This window comes from Leptinotarsa decemlineata, unplaced genomic scaffold, assembly GCF_025532065.1.
Source record: "Leptinotarsa decemlineata unplaced genomic scaffold, Ldec_3_MD MMD2_tig00026340_RagTag_RagTag, whole genome shotgun sequence".
In the NCBI taxonomy this organism is placed as follows: domain Eukaryota; kingdom Metazoa; phylum Arthropoda; class Insecta; order Coleoptera; family Chrysomelidae; genus Leptinotarsa; species Leptinotarsa decemlineata.
In genome coordinates this window covers 8276715-8300572 of record NW_027412694.1, presented here as the reverse complement: position 1 = coordinate 8300572, position 23858 = coordinate 8276715, and the positions used below count along the sequence as shown (strand labels likewise).

At 32.6% G+C, this 23858-nt stretch overlaps 1 protein-coding gene across 2 annotated transcripts in view; it reads right to left on the bottom strand.

The window, feature by feature from the left end:
* Positions 1–217: 217 nt before the first annotated feature.
* Fas3 (Fasciclin 3) overlaps positions 218–23858 on the bottom strand; it is a 50302-nt gene continuing 26661 nt past the window's right edge. Inside the window, exons 8-9 of one of the 2 annotated variants that reach the window (XM_074183589.1) lie at positions 6518–6554; positions 218–1420 (exon numbers count right to left, since the gene is read on the bottom strand). In XM_074183589.1, the coding sequence (XP_074039690.1) occupies positions 1108–1420; positions 6518–6554 (350 nt within the window). In that variant the 3' untranslated portion in view covers positions 218–1107. Of the gene's footprint in view, positions 1421–6517; positions 6555–14499; positions 16570–23858 lie in introns of those variants that run through there. The other variant, XM_074183590.1, reaches the window with a different exon arrangement.

The following is a 23858-nucleotide window of genomic DNA, read 5'->3' as shown; positions in this document are numbered from 1 at the left end:
AATTCGTGAATCATAATGATCACAGCTAATTATTTTATATCTCCAGGTCCTTCTTGGGATGCTATGTTGAAGTATAAATGTTCTTCATTCCTATCACATTGTGCACCAACGTATAAATGGAAAATTCAGATATCTAATTTTATGGAACTAGGCGAGAAGTATTGATCTGCCCGGTTCAACAAAAAATTGAGGTGGGTTGTGAAATTGAATAATTCACTTGATATTCAACATTTTATTAGATAAAACACTATTTGTATTTGCATATTCTTTCGTATAAAAAAATTAAGTACATCTTTGTGTTTACTTAAAACTAAAATGGACGAATTCAAAATCTTAAATACAATGATTGCAGAACTCCTTATATTTATACATACTGACTACTTCCTCTTATGATTTCAACTTATATATTGCACAGTTATTTATGTGAAGAGAGAAGAATTATGGTTTTCTACTATCTAGCAGTGTAGAATTGGGAGACTATGTCATCAGTAACACTACATTTACAACTCAAAAAAATTATGTGAATCACCAACAGTAAAACCTAGGAAAGAAATTGAATAATAGTAAGCTGAAGAAGTATGTTCATATTTTTAAATTGGAATTTTTCAATTGTCGGTTGTCAAGGTTTCTAAAGAATTCATTCTTTGTTGAGTAATATGCATCATGCTTTGTACTTGAAAATCGAGATTCACACTTCACAGTTATTTAATTATTTAAATATACACACACAAATATATATATATATATATATATATATATATATATATATATATATATATATATATATATATATATATATATATATATATTTGTACGGTTTATGTACATATATGTACATATTGGTACTGTTTATGTCAAGACAACTTCACAATTTCATTTAGTTAAGAATGTTACATTTCTACCCCTAAAAAAAAAATACATATATTCAAAATAAATTGATTCAATGAATTCAGTTACACACTATACAGCAGAAAATTGATTATACGAAATTATTGAATATGGAATTTTGTTATTATTGGTTCGAAATTTAGATAACAAAAGCAACAATGAACAAATCTCGAAAACCTCCTGGGTATATTCGGATTTTTATCTGCTTTATTTGTAATTTCATTTCTTCGGCGTTTCTCCAGTCTGATCTCCATTATCTCCATTTTGGGTGTATATGATTTCTGCATATTCAGTTTTCTCATCGTCATTTCTGACAACTGGTTTCAATTCTGCTCTTACCAAATCAAGTTCAGCATAAACTAGTCCTCGCTGTTCTTCTTCCGGTTGTGAAGGTTTTTCCCTTTGATCCACTGGAGAATCATCATGTTGTTCCTCTTCAGTAACCTTATCTTTGTTTTTCTTGAAGATTGAGGTGAGTTTTATAGGATTCTTACGTTCTTTTGGTCGAACATCTGCGCTCTCTGTATCGCTCCTGTAAAAATATATTTTTTCATGAAGATAAATTTGAAACCAGAAAGCTCTACGTATGTTTCTCAATAAAATACATATATCATATAATATTTTTGAATAAACAGGATTTACTAGTAAGGTTGCAGACTCCGTAGACCTGAGCAAACAATTTTCAATATTTGAAACGAATATGAAAAGCAATAGGCCATAGTAAAAGGTTGGCATCAAAGGGAAGGTAAGTAATATGAATAAAATAGATAACATTTTTCCAAAAATAGGATATAAAAAAATCATCACAGAAATTCTGAGAGTTTCCTAGAATATTTTTCAACTGAAATAGACAATTAGAAGTAGTACCTCTGGATACTGCGATCGACATGAAATTGAATGAACTACTTTCGAGACTAAAACTTTGAAAGAAAAAGAAAGGAAACGATACGCGCCACGACTGCAAGATTGAACTGTTATGTTATTATGTCACTTGAAATTATTTTAAATCAATTAGAGATACACATCTAATCACATGATTATTACAAAGATGATATTTTATTCAATTTCAGGTGGGAATATAAATTAAAGTTTCACATCGAGAAAATTAGCTGAACACTGGGGAACACTGTATGATTTGAATACATATCACTCTAACATCATACAAGAAGACTACTTTGAGTGGATTTTAAATATATTCATATAAATTTTTTATAAATGCATCTTTCTTGGGAACTAACGAACAAAAACTAATAATTCCAAATTAAAAACTACTTTCCTAGCACGTTTTGTTTATTTACACATTGAACTGCATAAAATATATATTTCATTAGGGAATTTGATGAGGTTTTTAAAACTAACTTTTAAAAATATACAGATATGAAAAGTATGGATAAATGTAAGCGGTAACGTATTGTTGCTACTTATGGTTATAATGATAACCATAAGTAGCAACTTAAAGTGTCGTAAGCTCTGCATACAGTTGATTCGATAGGATGAAAACCATGCCACCTGTATGCAAAGTACGGAAGCACCTTCAAAAATGAATAATATAGTCAGAATAATAGATATATTTCGGAGAGGTGCGTACGAAATGCCCAAGTTTTGGTAAAATACCAAACCCTTGCGTGTGACTCATACTCGACGGAAAAACGAAAGCCAATGTCATATATAAATTTTGAAGTTAAACCATCAGACAACATTTCAAATATAGAAAGTTACTTGTGACGAATCATCCAAATGGAAAATATTGCACAGGTGTTTTACTTCAACTTGTTGTACGGTGCTAGCTGTAGCATAATTAGAATGATTTCACATATTTCAACAATTTCATTAACAAAAGGTTTAATGAAAAAAAATATAGCCCAGCTACAACTCAAATCTTATCGAATGTGATCACTTTTGAAAGTTGAAAAAAATGTACATGAATTTGGTAGCGCCAACAATGAAATATAAAACCCAGTCACTACATTTCTTTTTATTACTGATTGGCTTCTGATTACACACCAAGAGAGTTGAACTGAGCGCTGGCCATTAAAATTTGAGTTCATCCTAAAAGTCGAAAAATTGAACGGCGTGCAAAAATCTCATTGAAAATATGAAAGGTTTCTACTTCAACATATTCAGTTATTTGACGAAGTGGTGGTATATGAAAGGGTCGTATATATATGTATATATAGATATAGATATATATATATATATATATATATATATATATATATTTATATATATATATATATATATATATATATATATATACAGGGTGTCCCTGGACTTCCTCTTTTCCTCTCGGGAATGTATAGATGGGGTCAAAATATCACCAGTACTTCCAGGATTCCTAAAATCCTTCGTTACCAAGTAACGGGTCCTCGAAGTTACAAAATGAAAAATGTTTTTCTGTGATAACTTTTCAAGTGAATATTCAAAATCATCCAAATTTTGGTAATTGACTAAACAAATGAATTCCTTCGATGAGCTTTCATGCAGGAGTCAGTTGTTTTGCTACAAAGTCAGGAACGGACTACCCCCGATGGTCCACACCCCAAAACTTTGAAATGACAGATATTTTTCAATATTTTTCAAACAAATTAAGGTTACTTGGACAATTTTATGAATAAAAGGACTCGTGTGGAAAGTCGATCGGAGCAACGAGTCTTGATAAAAATGTAGTTTCACTCGACGACATCAAACCCGCTCGTCCACCATTATTTGAAATGAATAATTATCAAAGCAGAAATAATAATGATAACGTTAATTCAACAACATTTATCCTGAGATGTCTACCATTATTCGAAAATATTAGTTTTTAAGGAAAATGGAAATGATAGGTAAAATGTTCATAACGAATTTTTATAATGCAAACACGTTTAACTAACGAAACTCAAGAGCCTCAAGAGCAAACAGAAATGAAAAATCCGCTACAGAAACTGCTCGATATGACCACCTTCTCTCTCTATACATTTTCTTAGTCTGCGAAGACACCCTCTCTGTACTTGAAATAGCATTCCAGGGTCGTTTCGTATGGCTTCACAATGTAATGTTATTCTATTCAACAATGCATCTCTTGTGTGAATAGGTGTAGCGTAAACAAGGCTTTTTAGATGCCCCCACAGAAATAAATCCAATGGATTTAAATCCGGAGACCGCGATGGCCATGAATATGGCCCACCTCTACCAATCCATCTATTGTGGAAAATATGGTTCAGATGGTCACGCACAATCAAACTAAAATGAGGAGGAGCGCCATCATGCATAAACCACATATCTCTTCGGGTTTGCAATGGAACATGTTCCAAAAGTCCATTCAAATCGTTCTGAATGAACTCCAAATAACGCTCTCCATTCAATCGGTCCTGTAGAACGAATGGTCCTATAAGATGGTTTCCTATGATACCAGCCCAAACATTCACGTTGAATTTCCGTTGGTGTTTGGTTTGCAATATCCCATGGGGATTTTCTTCGGCCCATATATGGAGATTATGAGAGTTGATAACTCCATCTCTACTGAAACCTGCTTCATCAGTGAATAAAACTCGATTAATAAAAGTCATATCCTCTCTTTGCCTACCCATGAACCAATTGGCATATTCCAGTCGTGCTGGAAAATCTTGAGGTGTCATGGCATGTACCTTCTGGATGTGAAATGGGTGGAGCAGTTGTTCCCTAATTATTCTATGAATAGTGGACTTGGATGTATGGAACTGTTCTGATAGATTTCTGATGCTCATTGAAGGATCATCAGCGACGGCTTCCAAAATATTTTCCTCCAATACAACGGTACGTACAGTCCTAGGAGCGCCCTCACCACCTCATTTTGGCAAAACTGTACCTACAATAATATCGAAATAAAACAACGTGCTCAAATTAATTATTATCAATTATTACATACCTGTCTCCCTCAAGCTGCGATCGACACGCTCGAATGTTTCTCTTGACGGTACCGTTCGATTGGGAAAATGCTCGGAATACAGACGACGAGCTTCTGCAGCATTACAAAATGCTCGTCCATAAAATACATGCATATATGCATATTCATTGAATGTAAACTGTTCGGCCATATCAAAAAAATTCAAAATATCCTATAGAATATTGACAATACAATGATAGTCATATGACAACGCACCACTCAACAAAACAAAATCGCATTCATTTTTTATCAAAACTTTCTAAAAGGTTTTTTTGTCAACATCTGTGAAAAAAATATTATTCCCTGGATATTTTTCACCTGATCATGTGCAGCCGTTTTTGTAGTTCATTCGTTTGCTTTTTATTAGTATAGTAAATATTTTTTCCGATGTGCGTTTTTTCAGCTAAATTTAGATTCGTGTTAAAGAATTTCTCCCATAAAATTATAATTATCAGTGAAACTCCTCAACAGTTTAGCTGTGAAGAAGAATTTGAAACATTCGAATGTTGAGTTTCATGAGATTCAGATAACTGATCAACACGAAACGTGATTATTCCACACGTATTATGTACATACAAAATATGGAATGAATTCGATATTTCATAGTAGAGTAGCTTGTTAGTTTAAAAACACCACGAATCTACAGAACTTGATATTTCTTTTGAAAAAATATCTGCTATCACAATTGTGACTTAAACTTCCATATAGGTACTGTACTTTTTGTTTACGACTTCATTTTAGCATACTTTGTATTATTCCTCTCATAAATGTTGTTGAATTAACGTTATCATTATTATTTCTACTTTGATAATTATTCATTTCAAATAATGGTGGACGAGCGGGTTTGATGTCGTCGAGTAGAACTACATTTTTATCAAGACTCGTTGCTCCGATCGACTTTCCACACGAGTACTTTTATTCATAAAATTGTCCAAGTAACCTTATTTAGTTGAAAAATATTGAAAAATATCTGTCATTTCAAAGTTTTGGGGTGTGGACCATCAGGGGTAGTCCGTTCCTGACTTTGTAGCAAAACAACTGACTCCTGCATGAAAGCTCATCGACGGAATTCATTTGTTTAGTCAATTACCAAAATTTGGATGATTTTGAATATTCACTTGAAAAGTTATCAAAGAAAAACATTTTTCATTCTGTAACTTCGAGGGCCCGTAACTTGGTTATGAAGACTTTTAGGAAAAAAAAGTTATATGAAGTACTGGTGATATTTTGACCCCATCTATACATTCCCGAGAGGAAAAGAGGAAGTCCAGGGACACCCTGTATATATATATATATATATATATATATATATATATATATATATATATATATATATATATATATATATATATATATATATATATATATATATATATATATATATACATATATATATGACTAGTTATCTCTTGATGATGCTAACTTGGTTAGCGAATCGTGCGTTGAGAGACAGTACTTTGGTTAGATGTTGGAGAAGTGTTTCTAATGGATACAATCTTGCGTGTTTCCAAATTTGTACATACCTTCAGATGAAGGAATTTGTAACTTCCTTTTACAAGGAAGAGGTATTTCAGTTAAACGAAGCCCTTTTTGATGTTCTCATTCTAGTTCTGATTAAAGTAATGCAAATACCATTTTTTTTCAATTTCAGAATAATTTTAAATTTGTTATAAAAATCGAAAATCTTTCAAAAAGTATTTGTATATCAAAACTCAGAAAACTTACGATTCTCCAATGTGTCTCAAGTCTCTTTCCCTTTCACCTGGAAATAAAAACATTCTTACATTAAATTACATTATCGTATTTGTTTTCACTGGTCGCTGAGCACAATTTGTAATCAAGTTATCAGAAGATGATCGATAATAGAAGGTTTTGGTTTTCTGCTCCTCCATCTTTATACAAAAATGTGGGACACTTCCAAACGAATGAAGAAGGCAATTAATTTAAAAATGAACTCTTCACAAATATGTATATCATAAACGTCATGAAGACAATTCTTTTAAATATAAACTGAAAGAAAATGCCCCCTTGAAACAGCTACTTCCATGTAAAAAAAATTACACGAATTATTAGAATTATTAGTATCAACAAAGGTAACAAATTTTTACCTTTGTTAGAACATATATTTCATCCGGTGCTTTATAAGTAATGTTTTGGTTATAAACTATATTTCTTTGAAATTACTGTAAAAAAATCCAATCATGAATATGACATTTTGAAGTATAAAAATTCTTAAAGGATACTTGTGAATCAAAATAATGCAAACACGAGTATAATGACTTTGTTCATGTTAAAAGTAATATATGTGGTCAACGTGATTGGTTCAAAGATATTGGGTCACTCTGGAGGATGTTGAATCCGTTGTGGAGAATGAGAGGTGCAAAATTTATTGGAACTCAACAATACCAACCTTCAAGCTGACACGAGCCTCCGTACAGAAGTAAACGCAAGTAGAATCACTCAACGCCATTGTTATGAAATGGTACCTCCCATGTAGGTACTCAGTTGCGCAATTGAATAAGCGTTGATTTCAGATATAAAACAAGTGGAAGAAATTCAACGTACCAAGTGATCTCACCGAATAGTGCTACAAAAAGCTTCAAGGCGCTCTAAAAGCGATGCACCGGCATCGTAGTGATTCATATGGGATTTGAATCGCATCGAAAGTTGCTGAGGTGTGTAGTTTTCTGATTTGGAACAGTGTTCCGAGCTTTTCAGAAGCGGCTTTCTCAATTCCAGCGACATGATTGTGCCAAGCCATATTAGTGTCCATTTTAACCCCCAACAAACCCAACAGTAAAGCCTCATGCCACACACGGCCAAAGGCCTTAGAAATATCAAGCGCAAAAGCTCTTGACTCTCCATATTGCGTTATTCCAAATATGGGTGGCATACGATAGAAGATCGCCTGTTGATCTTTGTTTCCGAAAGCCATATTGATAATCGTTAAAAATCTAAAAGTCTTACAAATATTCAAGGATATAGTAGTTTACGGCTTTTTCCGTGATTTTTGGTATCACTGATAGCAAAGCGATTGGTCTATATTTATTTGGAAGATTTTTCTTGCGCTTTTTGGGAATAGGTTGATCGCGAGCAATTTTCCAACAAGAGGAAAAAAACCCTTTCTAGTAAGACAGGTTGAAAGTCTGCAAAATACTGGTGCGAGTTCATTTGCGTACTTTTTAAGTATAATGGCGAGCATTTCATCAGGATCAGACGCCTTGTTGATATTAAGCTGTTTCAAAATTCGCCTGACTAGACGTTATCGAAAAGTAATTTCCGGCATTGTGGATTCTAGTGTGGGAATAGTGGGTCGTACCTTTCTCAGAAAATCAACTGTGGCGTGGGACGTAAATTGTTCGGCTAGTAGATTTGCTTTTTCTATGGCTGTTGTTACAAGTGAACCATCCGCTTGTCTTAGTGATGAAATTGTGGATTTTGTGAAGTTTTGACTACCAGCTTTAGTTATCGACCAGAAGGATATAAACCCGTTGGGATTGGTACGCAGTTTATCCATAATTATCTGATTGTGAAGTTCTTTGCTTTCATTTATCCCAAGTTTGCAGCTGTTGCGAGCATTAACGAACCTAGTTCCGTTTTCGGCACTGGGATTTTTTCGCCACTGCCGGTAAGCGAGATTTTTGGAGGCGTCAGCTTGTTCGAAATTTTTCGGAAGGTCATCCTCGTTTCGTTCAGGCTTGGAGTCCAGCTCTCCTACCCTTTTGGCTGATTATTGGTCGCGAGAAGGACCAATGGGTACATGACTGGTGGTATGGCGGCATGAAGTCCTCAGACATCAGTACCGCCCTTCACGGGATACCCCTACCTGGCTAGGGTGGGATGGATGAGAAAGTTATTCATCCGTTAACGGGGGACATGAGGGCCTCATTCGACAGAGTGTCGGGACCTTCTATATCGGGAGGGGTCGTCTACAGCATAATCTGTGGCTTTCCTGACTAACGGGTTTTTGTGAGTTTCCGTGCTTTCAAAAACTCGCTGATTCCTCGACTGAATGGACTGCCGAATGGAAGGCAGCTGCAAATCTCTGCGGATGGCTTCATCCCAATTAACTTATTTTGCAACCTTTCCAGAATGGAAATGTTGGACGGAGCCGATTCGAAATTTTTGTTGAACTGTTTGTTTGCCGTTAGAAGTTCGTTTCATTGAAAAAAAATATATGCAACCATGGATGATAGAATAACTTTCGTGACTTCAGAAGCACAAATAGATGAATTTTTAGAGCGAAAACAAACATCTAGCCAGGGGAAATTTCGGAAATGGTCTTGGATATCATCCCACTCAGCAGATCTGTAATGCCAAACTTTGCGCGGCTTAGATTGTTCCCTAACATTTATCGGCAATTCACTTAACACTGAATGTTGTGATCACAAGATCCCAATGGAGACCTTACGGTGACTGTGTAAATCTCTGGATTGGTTGTTAGATATAGATCCAGAAGACTAGCATATTCTCCATCACGGTCAGGAATCCTAGTTGGCTCATATATAATCGGAGTGAGTCCGCTGCTTATTGCAAAAGCCTCAGCTTCGCGACCTTGTTCGTCGTTGATATTTGAAAATTTGAGCCATTCAATATTGTGGATATTGAAGTCACCGAATATGGAAATTTTGGTACTAGGATGATTGATTTGCAGAAAGTTAATGGTGTTTGCAAGTGAAGAGAAGAGAGCCACATATTTTGTATCACTTGGTGGTCGATAAACGCAGCATATGAATTTAGTGATCTTCTTTGGGGTTCCAGCATTTCCTCACGTTGACAAGAGAGATTGTTTCTGTACGCAGTGTTTCGGCAAAAACATATAATCAAGTGATATGTGTATCTACGATTTTTTTTCAAATCGATTGGGTAAATACTCTGAAGCAAAGCAAAAAGTGTTTGAGTTGTCCAGGAAGTGACTGAAAAGCAAAGATTTTCCGAAGGGAGAAGAAAGGTTAATTTGAGAGTTCATTTTCGGAGCTATTATTATTGAATGATGAACTTTCAATTTGAATGTCATAGCAACTATCGCTACAATAGTGCATCTGCAGAACAGTCGTTACTGAGAAACCAAATCTGAATAAATCTGACTAATCCCATAATATGTATCAAGAAGAGATGGGTCAACGAGTCTGAAATAATTGCAGAAAATTTTCAAAATAACGGCTCTCTGTAGGGTCAAGTAAAAGAAAGATAGAGGACAATATTCGACCGATACTTGATGAAAATCCATAATGTCTTCAAGTAATACTTCATAAGGAAATAAATATGTCTAAATACAATTTCGGAACATTCATCTCTCCCAACTAGGTGAATATTAATGAAGTTGTATCCCAACACCAAATCGTGTTTTTAACACCTCGACACGTGTTTCAATCACCAAGTGATCATCTTCAAGATTAAGATTAAACTAAATCTACATACAATGTTGTCCTTATCTATAGCATAGATACCTCTGCTAGGTACCTGCGTCTTAATTGTCTTAAAATTAATATCACAATGTTGCCTTATTTACTAGTCAGGTAAATCTGATAACTGAAAATATTATTTCAACAATAGTAAACTATAAAGTATGGTCCACCATACTAATTCATGATATTATTATGATGACTTATTTCTAAACTCTCATAGGCATCTAGATGCCTGTTGTTGTTTACTTAGAAATAAGTCAACAATAAGTAATATTATGAATAACGATGGTGGACCAATAGGCACCTAATAGTTTACTATAGGTACATATAGCTTATTGAAATAATATTTTTAGTTATCAGATCTACCTGACTAGTAGATAAGGCAACATTGTGAAATTAATTTTAAGTCAATTAAGAACGCAGGTACCTACCAGAAGTATCTATGGTATAAATAACGACAACATTGTATACAGATTTAGTATCTTCCTTTTGAAGATGATCACTTGGTGATTGAAACACGTGCCGGGGTTTTAAAAATAACGGTTTGGTGTTGGGATAGAACTTCAGTAATATTAATTTACTACATCGAAGGTTCCAAACAGTTCATCACAAGTACACCCCGTAGGTTCTGGTAAATGTCTGTCGAAAAATAACTACTTTTCCGGCTAATACCACGCTGAAAATTGAATTCAATAGACATTGATGCAAGATAGCTCACATGGGTTAGTCTTGCAGAATTTTCTTGTTCATCCAGCAGCAGGACCATGCTTAAATCAATTGTGAGATCACCTACAGACCGGTTTAGAGTTATTACCTCTCAACAGCATAAGAAAGATCCGATCCAAACAGCAGTGTGTTTTGGGACTCAATTAATTTTAATATGCCTCGACTGCAAGTAGGTCACCTTCATTTAAGATAAATATTATTAATTAGTAACAGCTCCATCTCGTGAAAAAATACCTATGCAGGGAAGAAACATCCCATGTATCTGTATTCTGACAGAAATCAAGAAACGTATTAGTATCTAGGAGAGATACATGCATATAAAAAATAAATATTTCGAAATGAAACATTGAATCATTCGTCTTTCCCAATGTATCTACACTAGGTTCTGGTAAATGCCTGCGGCAAACAACTTCTTTCCCAGCTAATGCCACGCTGGATATTGAATTGTATCCGATAGACATTTATGCAAGATATCTCATGAAGGTTAATCTTCCAGATGTTTCTCATTTATCCACCAGCAGGACCATGCTGAAAGCAGTCGAGTACATCACCTACAGACCAGTTTCGAAGTATTGCCTCTCATCAGTGCAGATCCAACCCAAACAGCAGTGTGCTTGGGACTCTAATAATTTCAACGCGGCCGACTAAAAGAAAAACTTTCAACTAGTAACAAGATCTATATTGTGAATGAGATTTCTCATAATTTCATTAAACTACTAAGGAAGTGAAGTATATGGATTGGATGAAACAATTCGCTCTATCTGATTATTTGTTGGAATCAAAATGTTATCAGTACCTTTATAAGGGTTTTAAGTTGCCGTCTAAATCAACCTTGATAAGAATAACTAATAAGTAGCCCATCTATTAACGTCCTCATGCGAACATTCTGAAAGATAACGAAGAAACTCCTGGCATCTTGATTGGTATGACCCCTGAATCGAGGGGCACAACTTTAAATTTGACTTTTCAAGAAGACGTATTTGTTACTCTATCAAATAAATCTTCTGACCACAATTCCTTGATGACTTCTGCGAATGCTTTGAATGAAGCAGCCTTCATACTAGAAATACTAGTATTGATATCTTTCATGTATTCATCCTTTTTCAAATACTCCAATAACCACCTCGTATCTGATAAACATTGAATTACACTGTTCATAAAACAGGTTTTGCCAATATTTTTCCGATTGAGCCCGAGGGTTTTGACTGAAGATTGTATTAATGGACAATTCAAAAATCTTTAGAAACCATTTCAGAATTTTGCTGAGATAAAGTTACTTCTCCATTTGCTTTTCTTTATAAAGTGGGTTTTCAGGTAACATGTAAATTTCAGTACCAAAAAACGAAGCCGCATTTCCTCTTTGTATGGTTCTAATTTTTTGAATGAGAAAAGATGTGGCTCTTGAATCAAGGGTCTCAATGATTATCTTTATACAATTTCATTGATGAAGGATAATGCTTTAAACACACCAAAAGTTCCAACAGCTATTTGGCGAGAGATATAATCATTTCCCAAATTCTAATATTTCCGTAGTTTGGAACAGCACCGTCTTTCATAGAAGTAGCAGTAAGATGGCAAGTTGCTATTGTATCCAGAAAAGTAAAGTCCCAAAACTGATTTACCGATTTTTCATGGAACAAATGTCATGTCATCCCACCGTTTTACGTCGTCTCTACTTATAGCTGTGGTTTCCAAAATTGCAGGAATTTTTGCTGAAGTTGATGCCCTTTTGATTAGATCTTTATGGCGCAATGGCAAGATGAACGTCCAGCGCTAAAACGGCAGCTCAACCCCAATCACAAATGCACCACATTCACAAAAGTGTTGAGCACACAGTGGTGTATCAAGTCAAAATCCAATCACAAGTCTTAAACAGTCATCATCCAGTAGAGTCTGAAATGATGCTACAGAAATATCATTTATCAAAGCACCAGATTCTTTCACAGTAACTGAGAGAAGACGAGTCTTATTTTTTGAAGTTACAGAAGCTGCCTTCAGTAGAATACTAGTTTCCTGACCTAGTAATGGTTTATCCTTTCCCCTCTGGTTTTTTATGTCTTCAATTTTTACTGATTGGTCAGTTCTGGATTCCCAAAGAGATTTGCCTCGATCAAAAATACAATCAGATATTGGCTTTGGGTATTATGAGATGATTTCTATCATATTTGAAACACTGCAAAATGAGAACAGAAATGATGTCAAAGCGAGTACAGTGGCTGAACGAATTCCTATTCCTTCTCTAGAAAATGGAAGTGATGACTGTAACCAAGTTTCATCTTCGATGCGGTGATTAGTGATGAGTTCCAGCATCCGTTATTGTTATTCTGTAATACCCAGTAGTCTTGCCAAGAAGGCTGCACCTCAAAATATACGATAACTTCGAAATGGCTAATCAATTCTTCAATAAATGGATTGCGACATGTGTTGGTAAAATAGATAAGCGCCCTGACATAAGATGAAATTATTGTAATTTTTCTGCCAAACAATATTTTAAGGCATCATCACATAGCGGGGCACGGAGAAGGAACCAATTGGGTTTTTCAATCACAAATATACCAGGAGCTATCAAGTCGAAATGATCGATTATGTTAGGGTCTTGTTTATACAGAAAAATAAGTTCAAATTTCTCGAAATTGAGCTCCGTCACCTATTGAACCATCATCTAGATATCAGCCGTTGAATTCAGTGAATATTTGAGTAATCAGATGATGTATAAGAAATGTATACAACGCGCTAACCTTCATATTTATTATCAACCAGCCACTCCAACGTGTTGAGATAAAGGATGAAATATACCAAAGTACTGCTTGGAGAGTGTTTCAACTTGTATTTACTTCTGAAGGGATTTATTAGCTGATAAGCCTGATGCAGTCTTTCTCAACCATTAAAGCGACTCAGTATTTGTCATGGAGTTTTGTAATTGGAATTTGAATTTGTTTTGCTTTGATTCAATTTGATTCAACACCAAATTCGAATATTGATTTTTTTTCCAAATTTCAAACAATATGATTCAATTAGTGGGGTTTTGTTTGTCTTGTATTCTTATCATAAATAGTATTTATTTCACTGAAATTCAACGTTGAATGTGTTCATTTTGTTTTAAAAGAATGAATGAAATAAAATTTCAATAAAAAGTTGACGTAGTGTATATAAATTTAATGTAGGTTCAAGATGCGGTCTCCTAAGAACATTCAGTGTTGATGAATTAGGTGTTTTCCAAAACGAAATTAGATGATGTAGTTCAAATATGTCAACAAGAAATAAAAAGTAAATTCATTTAAGATATTTCAAATGATGAATTTCCCAACACTAAACGATATGTATTCCTAAAAGTGCTCATTTTTTCTTCTTTAATGTATGTACAGTCTTGAAAAAGTTTGTAACTTGACGATATGAAACAATATTCATTTTTAAAAAATAATTTACATCAGGTTCAAAAATATCTAGTTGTAAACTTTATTTTCATTTGCTACAATGCCATTCATTCATATTTTCTCACTTTGCTTGTCTAATTATTTTCAAATTTACCTTTTTCTTCAGTAATATATTTTGAATTCAATAAAACCATCAGTATTCACCATCAGTTTATTTATTTATAAAACAATTTATAAGTAATTTATCCAACTTATTCTAAATATTTTAAGTACATATAACATACAAAATTTTTACATTAATTCATATAATTTTGAATACGTTAAAGTTGGAGAAACAGAAAAAAGTCAGTTTTACAAATTCATGTTCATACTTAAATAAAATGTATAAAAAATATAAGAATAATATTCATTAGAGAAACCTTGTCTTTGTAAAACCGTCCTCCGCTTAATTAATAATTACTATATATATATATATATATATATATATATATATATATATATATATATATATATATATATAAACTTAATACTTAAGGTAGATGAAATAGAAACAAAAAAGGTTATTGTCCTACATAATGTATCAGACAAAAATTGAGATAAAGGGGTGTAAATGAATATTATACATCCAAAAAAGATAATTCAGTGCCATTATCCAGAACAGAGAATGATTTTTCAATACTTTCAGTAAATTAAATTCAGAAAATCCTATAATTTTGTCCATATCTAGACTTCCTAGATATTTATAAACTATTAGCATCTATTATTCCATCAAAAACATCTACATATAAATAATTCATATTGGATAAATAATAGTATGGTATTTTGTTCTAGCTGCCAGAAGTAATTGACAAAGATTCATATAATGATAAATTGCTTCAAAAATCATTCAATTTTTTTTATGTTATGGCAGTTTTTTCATTCATAACCTAAAACATAATATAAATTATGCGAAAAAAATATCTAAACAACTAAGTAAATACCTAACGAGTATTTTGCTTTAAGCAAATGGTGGAAAATATAAATAATATACAAGTCTGTTTTGATTATTGATTTTAAATAATCAGGAAAACTATGTATATAGATGATACAAATCAAAAAGAATATGTTTGGACCGCCGTCTCTTTTTCGCAACTCAGCCAACTATCTTATTATCATAAAATGTAAAACATTCATACTTATTCGTCAATCTATATAATATTTCCTTTCAAAAAATTATCAAACTCAACAAGCTGGATACTACAGATTCTAGAAAATTAGTACTTACATATATTATATAGAAATTCACATTAAAGTATTCGTGTTGATTATTTACATATATTTTCTAATAGACAACATTTTCTGAAAATACTAATCTATAAATAGCAGTCATTGGTTTCACTACAGTGAGATCAACATAAGAACTCGTTATTATATTGATTGCACCGTTTTGAATGACACACTCAGTATAATACATTGGAGTATAGTCAAATGTATCTCAAATAATATCTGTAAGTGACGATTCATTCTTTTTGATTTTTTTTTTTATTTTGACATACTTGAGAAATTGAAAGGAATTCGTCCATGAGAATAAGTAACTTGAGATTCTCCTTCATACTAAAAAAGGTTAATATATAGGTATGACCGTCTCTTAAGTATTTTATATCAATCTTTAACAAATTTCATAAGTCAAATCTTAATGTTACATTAAATTTGCTATTTAATGTAACTATTCTCCAGCAATAAAGTATTGTTTGAAAAAAGAAAAAAAATTCTTCAAACAAAAATTTATAATATTCCATATTCTAATGGAAGGTTGTGGGTGGTTAAAAATACGTTATAAAAACATATCAAAACAGTTTGTTTTTGCTGATAAGAATGAGTATTTCTTTATAATGGACATTTGTGAATTCGACAGAGAAAAAATAAAAACTTTTGAAAAAAATCAAGTCACATTCTAAAAAATTAAATAAATCGTGTTTGGAGACAATTCTTTCAATAACTCATTTGAAAATGGAAATACTTTATGTCATGGAAACCTGGAATGTCGAAAGTCTATGGATTAACATGATTAGTACATCGAACAATCAAAAATATCACTTGACGCCATGAATAGAACGTTATTACACGGCAGTATCTATTTTCTCGTCCTTTTTGATTGGCAAATCGTTACCGTTAATGTATTCAGAAGATACCTGATGATGGGGGTTATCTACTCCATCGCCACTAACACCGTCAGAGTGCGGCGGTTGTCCATTCTCTCCGGTAGTGTAGTCGATCACAGTGGCACCCCCTACAACAAATAAAAGCTAATATGTAGGCGGTCGTCATATATGAAGCTTTTTTTCTGCCGGTACTACTTATAAAACCATTCACGTATAGATTGCTGGAAATTATTGTATCTATAATAGATTTTCTCAGACAAAAACATATCAAGAGAAACTAGTTTTTGATAATTTGAAAAGGGAATATTTTCTGGAGATATTATTTTTTGGGAAAGAAACCTTTTAGATTCTCAAACTTGCACATCGACATTTCTTTGACATTCTTCTGTAAATGGAATGAAATAGTATAAAGTATGTTTTTCAATCTCAGATTTTGAAAAATATATATTTGTATTCCATATCAGTTTATTTCCATTCCATATCAGTTTATTCTGAAAATAGTATCAAAAATTCTCATCCATGTGAACATATGACTTATCGAACTGATAAGAGCTTTCGATGTAAAATTTTGTTGAAGAATAAAATGAAGGATAAAATAAAGAAAACATGAAAATTCTCCTTACGTGTAGTAAAGGAAAGGAAATGAATTCGTTGGAAGCATTGTAAATAAATAAATTCAATGAAAACTTCAATTTCAAAACTCTCAATGACCAACTAGAATCATGCAGCTCTCCTATTTCGAATTTGTGAATTTTGGACAACTAGTTTATTAGGATCCATTGATAGCTGGAGAAGAACACAAGTAGTGTTTTTCAATCAATACTCAGTAATGTTGATATGTTACAAAGGTAAATAATTATTGTTTTGGTATCTCAAATAAGCTACTGATTCAGGTAACATTTTTGTTATTAAAGGTACAGGTTTAATTAACCTACCCAAATGACATTGTATATTCAAGTATTTGTTTATCAAACTACGTCAGTTTACTTGAGAATGGTATAGTAAACCGAAACTGGTCGTAACAAATGAAAATGTTAGTACTCTATCAGACAAAAGTTATTTACTCTATCCTATATTTCATTGTACGTCTTTGTCGTTTTTCGTAGTTTTTCACTTCTCTCTCATATCTTTTTGATATCTGAAAATCACTCAAAAATGACGACATTCATATAGTGCTATGAACATTTTTCATACTCCAAAGTATAATTCGCAAATATTAAAACAGATCTGAAGGAACAGTTTCACCATTCGGTGTTGAGCAAAGAGCTATTTCACTGGCTATATGTTACAAAGATCATCATAGAACTAAATAATAAGTCACTATGTTTGAATGTACAAAGAAATAAATAGTAATTGAGAGGTATATATCCCGTAGAGGCACCAAATATAAGCCACTAGCACTCTTGTAACAAATTATTCTAATTTAAATCACACATTTGTACTACTTTCGCCATCTATGTGGAGTTTTTCAAAGACTCTTAGCTACGTACTATTCTATATTATCGAAGAATCTTTGAATACTGTCTCATAGGTGGCAGTAGTTGTGCATATGTTTTACTTGAAAATGAAAAAATAAAGAAGGTATGAGTGATTTCACTTGGATTTGAATGTTCATATAGATTCTACCAAGAATTACCAGTAATTTAAAATAAGGAGGGAATGGTAATAGTTAAAGATTTACGTAAATATTGTTTATATTAAAATTGAAAGGTTGTATTTATTGACCAATGGTAACTAATTGAATATCTAACATGGAACTGCAAGATGATGAAATTGTTTTCTTTTGACATTTTACAAAGGAATCATTCATTTCAGTTGATGTTGAAAAGAAAGATTTACATACTTAGTTGAAAACCTTATTCATTCGGAAGAAAAATATTAGGTATGATATCAAGTAACTTTGAAAAAAATTCTGAATTACCAATTAAAAATTTTAGATTCAATAATTCATTTAGTCTATTGAAAAATCTCACGAAAAAGACCATTTCTTGTGGAAATTGTCAAAGAATAATCAACACAAGACATTATTATTCGAATTTCCATATCGTATTGTTTTGAATGTGTTTTATCGAAGAATCATTAAAAGTTTCATTTGAATTTAATCTACACGTGATTGGAAAATCGCTCATTTGCACAATGCATACTTACAGACCGCCATATAACAGAGGCAAGCAATGCTTTTATACTTAGAAAGCGTAAAATATATATATGAAAAAACAAAATTTTGGTATTGAATTAGCAGTTTCCATTGCCAGTCATATTGCCTTAAATGTTTTGGAACATTGTTAAACAGAAAAAAAAAATGCTTTTCCCAGAATATAGTTTCGAAATGATGAACCCAATTCTAAAACTGTTAACATTAGAATAGGTGAGAGCAACGTTGTCATAAAATTCAAAAATTTTCGATGATGTTTATGAACATCACGCTTGAAGTATAGTTATGAACCTGTACTGAAAAATGATCACAGTAGAGTTTCCATGAGGTTGGTGAGATAGGTTTGAATATTTCTTTCCATTTGGTATCTCAGGAATCGATGACTATGGTCATTGCTTCGTGCTCTTGGTGAACTATATTACCTATATAATCCTCGAGCCACTAGATAACCACTACAACCAGATGAATTCTCATGAGAAAAATGTTTTTATTAACAGTGTATGCATCATCGAATCATACAACATTGAAAATGCAACAAACCATGCATCGTTAGAAATCGATTCAACTGTTATACATTCTACTGAAAATACTTTTCAATAGATTCATTTTCATGCCAGAGGTTCCAAATACCATTTATCCTATTATAAATTCACTATTTCTTTCTATAAATATTGATAACTGAAGGCTATTAAATACTAGAGAACTAGAGGGATCCTTCTATTGATAATATTGCAGCTGGCTGATTTTTTTTTACCAGATCTATATTTTATCATAGTGTGGCGAGTGTAGAGATAATAAACCATGCGAGTCGAATAACTCCTTTCTTCAAAAGTGAAAAATACATGATGTTTTGATGATCGTCATTTTTTTTCAGAAGTTACTTTCACATAGATACATCAGTATTCCATTGTATAAGAATGTATCTTTTCTACATATGTGATAAACTATTTATTGGTGATTATGAGTGGCTCTTCATTATGTCTAATCTATGCACCGAAAAAATTTGTTTCTCAGTTTGCTTTCATTTACTATGGGTGAAACTTGTTTCGCAACTTGAGGTTATCGTTATGAACAGTTTTGTCTTAATATTTTTTTTTTTTTTTTTCATAAACTACACCTTTCGATTTGATCTTCACAAACTTTATTTTCAAAGGTATATCACGACTTGTTTCGCTATCAAAGTGGCTTTTTCAAAGTGTAAAGCTACTGTGATGGCGAAACATGTCATGATATGAATTGAAGGGGTTATATTTTTAGGAGTGATTAATTTTTTGGGAAAGAAAGTTTTTGGCTTTCTACTACTCCATCTGACCCATACTCCATCTGATTCTTATTCCACAACAAATGTTTGAGATACAAACTGAGTAGAGAAAAGTATCTTCTGTATAATTAAGTAGTCATAATTCAATGTTTATATGGAAGTAGCTGTTTCAGGAGGACTTTCTTTCAGTTTGTGTCTGAAAGTTACTTCTTTGCATGATCTACACATCCATGTATAGAGTTACTTATTTTCTTATTACTTCCTTCCTTTCTTTGGAAGATTCTCTCATCCCTTTTTTTTATCAGATGGAGTAATAGAAAGCCAAAAATTTTCTTTCCCAAAAAATGTCATGATATATTTTGCCAAAATGAGTTATTTGCATGAAATTTGGTACCTGAGGTTTTTTTGATGTGGGAAATCATAATTTCGTGTTAATTTTCATGTAACATGTAGAGGGCGCTGCGTACGCTGTCATTATTCATTTCAAAATGACCAATTTTTTTTAGTAGTAAACTTTTTATAATTTTCATGAAAAGTAACCCACACCTTTTCTGAGTAAAAAAAGGACACTTCCTCAACAACGCTGGAGGTGATGGTTTTTTAGGTATTTACAATTTTCTATATCCATGCATATTATTTATCAGCTCCTAGGGCGCTAAGTGAAGTTGCTGAGAACAGGGCCGTCGCCATGGGGGGGATGGCAGGAGCCTCTCCCCTGCTTTTTCGACTTGGGAAAAAGTTGGGAAATTTTGGGCCGTGTCAAAAAAGTTAGGGCAATTCGAAATAAATAATGATAGCATACACAGCGCTCTCTAGATGTTACATGAAAAATAATACGAAATTATGATTTTCTACGTCAAAAAACCCCGGTTACCAAATTTCGTGCAAATGACTAATTTTTTGCAAAAGTTATGTTTAAAAAACGAACAAAAAAATGTCATTTTCAACACCCTGTATCTCCGAAAAGAAGCATTTCTGAACAAAAGTTTATATAGACTTTTTTTCTTGAAATTATCTCAGGATTACGTCACATGAATATTTCAACGTACTTATGATACACGCTGTATAGTCTTCCACAAGCTAGAATAATAAATAACTTATAATTTACAACCATTCTATACTCCCCAATGCTAGATACTAGCTATAATTCTACAGGTAATCAGTTAACTACTTGAAAAACTAGATATAATCTATAACTTTCTACTTAAATAAATCTAAAGAGATGAATAAAATTAATGATATACTTAACAATGAAAGACAATTTATAGAAATATGAATACCAAGAAAAATTACCTATGGTCTCTATATCCTTCAAAATTCTAGTAGGTATGTAAAAAATATTGGTATTAATTGGACACGAAATACTTGAATTTCCAAATTGAAGGTGTGATGGAGAAAGAAGAAAGTAATCAATCAATTTGTTTCGTAACAACATCACCATCATAACAGTTACAAACTGAAGATTACTTAAAAAAATAGTTTTTTGGAGAAGGCGAAATACATTTTACAGAAATTTATTTGCCTTACGACGTTAATCCAAACTTTAGTACTCCAAAGAAATCTACAATGTTGACATTGAAATTAGAAAAATAGATGAACTGTCCAAATTTTTCTGGTGAAAAATCTGTTTTAGTTTGTATTTTCGTTATCCAGCTGTCACCCTCGTAGATAAGGCAATTCTCAAGAGCCAAAACTTGTGCGAGCTAAGTATTAACAAGGTTTAACCTTTTAACGTGCGATTCCTAGCGTTTTATACGATAATTGTGTGTATTTGAAGTGTGAATTGAACAAATTATATTAAATAGTTGTAAATGATGATTATGGATTGAAAGTGATATTGAAATGAAGAAATTTTAAATGAATATTCAATGACTTGAAATATTGGAAGAGGGCTTCAAGACAGTTAGCATGAGTGATTCATTATACTCATGCAGTCTACCGTTATGTGGTCGGTGGTTGGGACCCCACTGTGGGACGATCGATTTTCACTGTGTATCGTCGTTCTAGTGCCAGGAATCACACGTGAAAATATGACACCTCGTGAATCTTTGGACTTCTGAGTGGTGTTGTTTGTAACGTGATAGCTGGTTATCGGAAAAACAGATTTTGAACAGACAGATTAGGAACGTGTAAGACATTTTTTCAATATCATCCTCGAAAATGAGTTGAACTGTTTTTGGATCCAAATTTTCTCAACTCTTCAAAAGATGGAAGTTTACTATAACAATATCAATATATGTGAAAAATACAACAATACTGTTGTATTGTTCGTGCTGAAAATTATACTAGATAATTATATTATAGATTATTGACATTACATACAGGGATCCCATAAACACAAGATGTATTAGAAAACTACATTTTCTACATTCGTTCCAACATGTAAGAAATACCGATTACAGCTCAGGAAATTAATCAGTGAAATAATTCAGATGCGCATGAAAACTCATTTTCTGGAGAAAACCTAACTATAATGGGAATAACATTTTGGAAAAAAATCACTGCTGAAAAAGAAGTAAATTTGTTTTTGGTAGAAAATAAGTGATTCTGAAGTATCACAGCATACTTTTTTTTTGTAATAGTAAACTACCCCCTTTTATTTATTTAATAGTTTGTTAGGATCAGAGTGACCTGAGATATTTTGATGCTCGATTTCAGATTTCAGAACTTCATGGAAAATATATTAGTTAAAAAAGAGAAAACATATCACAAGATGAACTACTCAGTACAAATAACCGATGAATATCATAATTTAAATAGAAGTTTAGTTTCATACTTCCAATTATTTTAGTAATCAATAAATGTTTACCATATCGATCATCCACTCCCTGACAACAAAGACGTTTTTTTTGTTAATTCATTTCCCATAATTTGAAAAGTTACATTTATCCCCACAAAAATCTTATAGGGTCACATCAGGTGACCAAGCGGGTCATTCTGAGGGATCAGGTTTGCCTATAAATTTTTTTGGATAATTCTCTATCAGCCACTCTCCTAGAAACCTCAGGGTCAGAAGTGGTCCTGATGAAAGTATGCAAAATATTCAGGTAAAAAGAGTCAGACTCTGCTTTTTGGTATATATTTAGAAGCTGCAGATGAATACTACTAGTTTCACCATAAATAAACACTGTAATTACAATAATTCATATTATGGGAAAAGTTATCTATACCTGTCGGAAACAGATAACAGTAGAACTATTTGTTTCTCCAAATTACCTGAAGCAAAACAAATGTTTTCCTTTCAAAATAGTTTGGTTCTCAGTGAGTGAAAAAAATTATTGATTTCGAATAAAATGCTAATTATTTCGAGTTAGTCATATTCTTCCCTCTTGCCAGCAAGTGACATCATGTCGTTTTTTTTCTTTGAATAGTAGTAAAAATAATATCTGGTAACTTTATAGGACCTTGATATGTTTGGATGTTCAAATTTAAAGGGGAAAAGTCTTTTTAGATCATAAGTGTTTAACCGTCAAATTAATGAAGCATCACGATATGGTGAGGGGAGTAGATATTTCAGATTTGATCTTATATGCCTGGAAAAGTGGCCTATGAATAATCTACCGATTTTTCTAGGGTTTCATTCATATTTCTATTCCATATTTGGAAATAATGATAAAATATACACTTTGAAAGCAAAAAATCAAATAGTAAAATCAAGTAGAACCTACCACAATCATCCTACAACTTATGAAATTCTGAAGTATTTGAAAAGTATAATGGAACTGTTTTCAGGGAATAGGCTTTTGAATTATTTTGTGATATAGAAATGTGAACGATGATGACAATGAATTCATTCTGTTTGACAATGTTCATATACAGAGCAATCCAATATTAATATGCACATGCTTCATGAAAATAACAACTATTTGGTCATGCCAGAGTTTCAAGATCTACGACAATCCATTTGATATAACTTACCACATTACTTGCCTCTTAGGTATTAGCTTTTATTTGATATTTTTGTACATGAATAATTTTACAGGACAATAAACAGTACATCT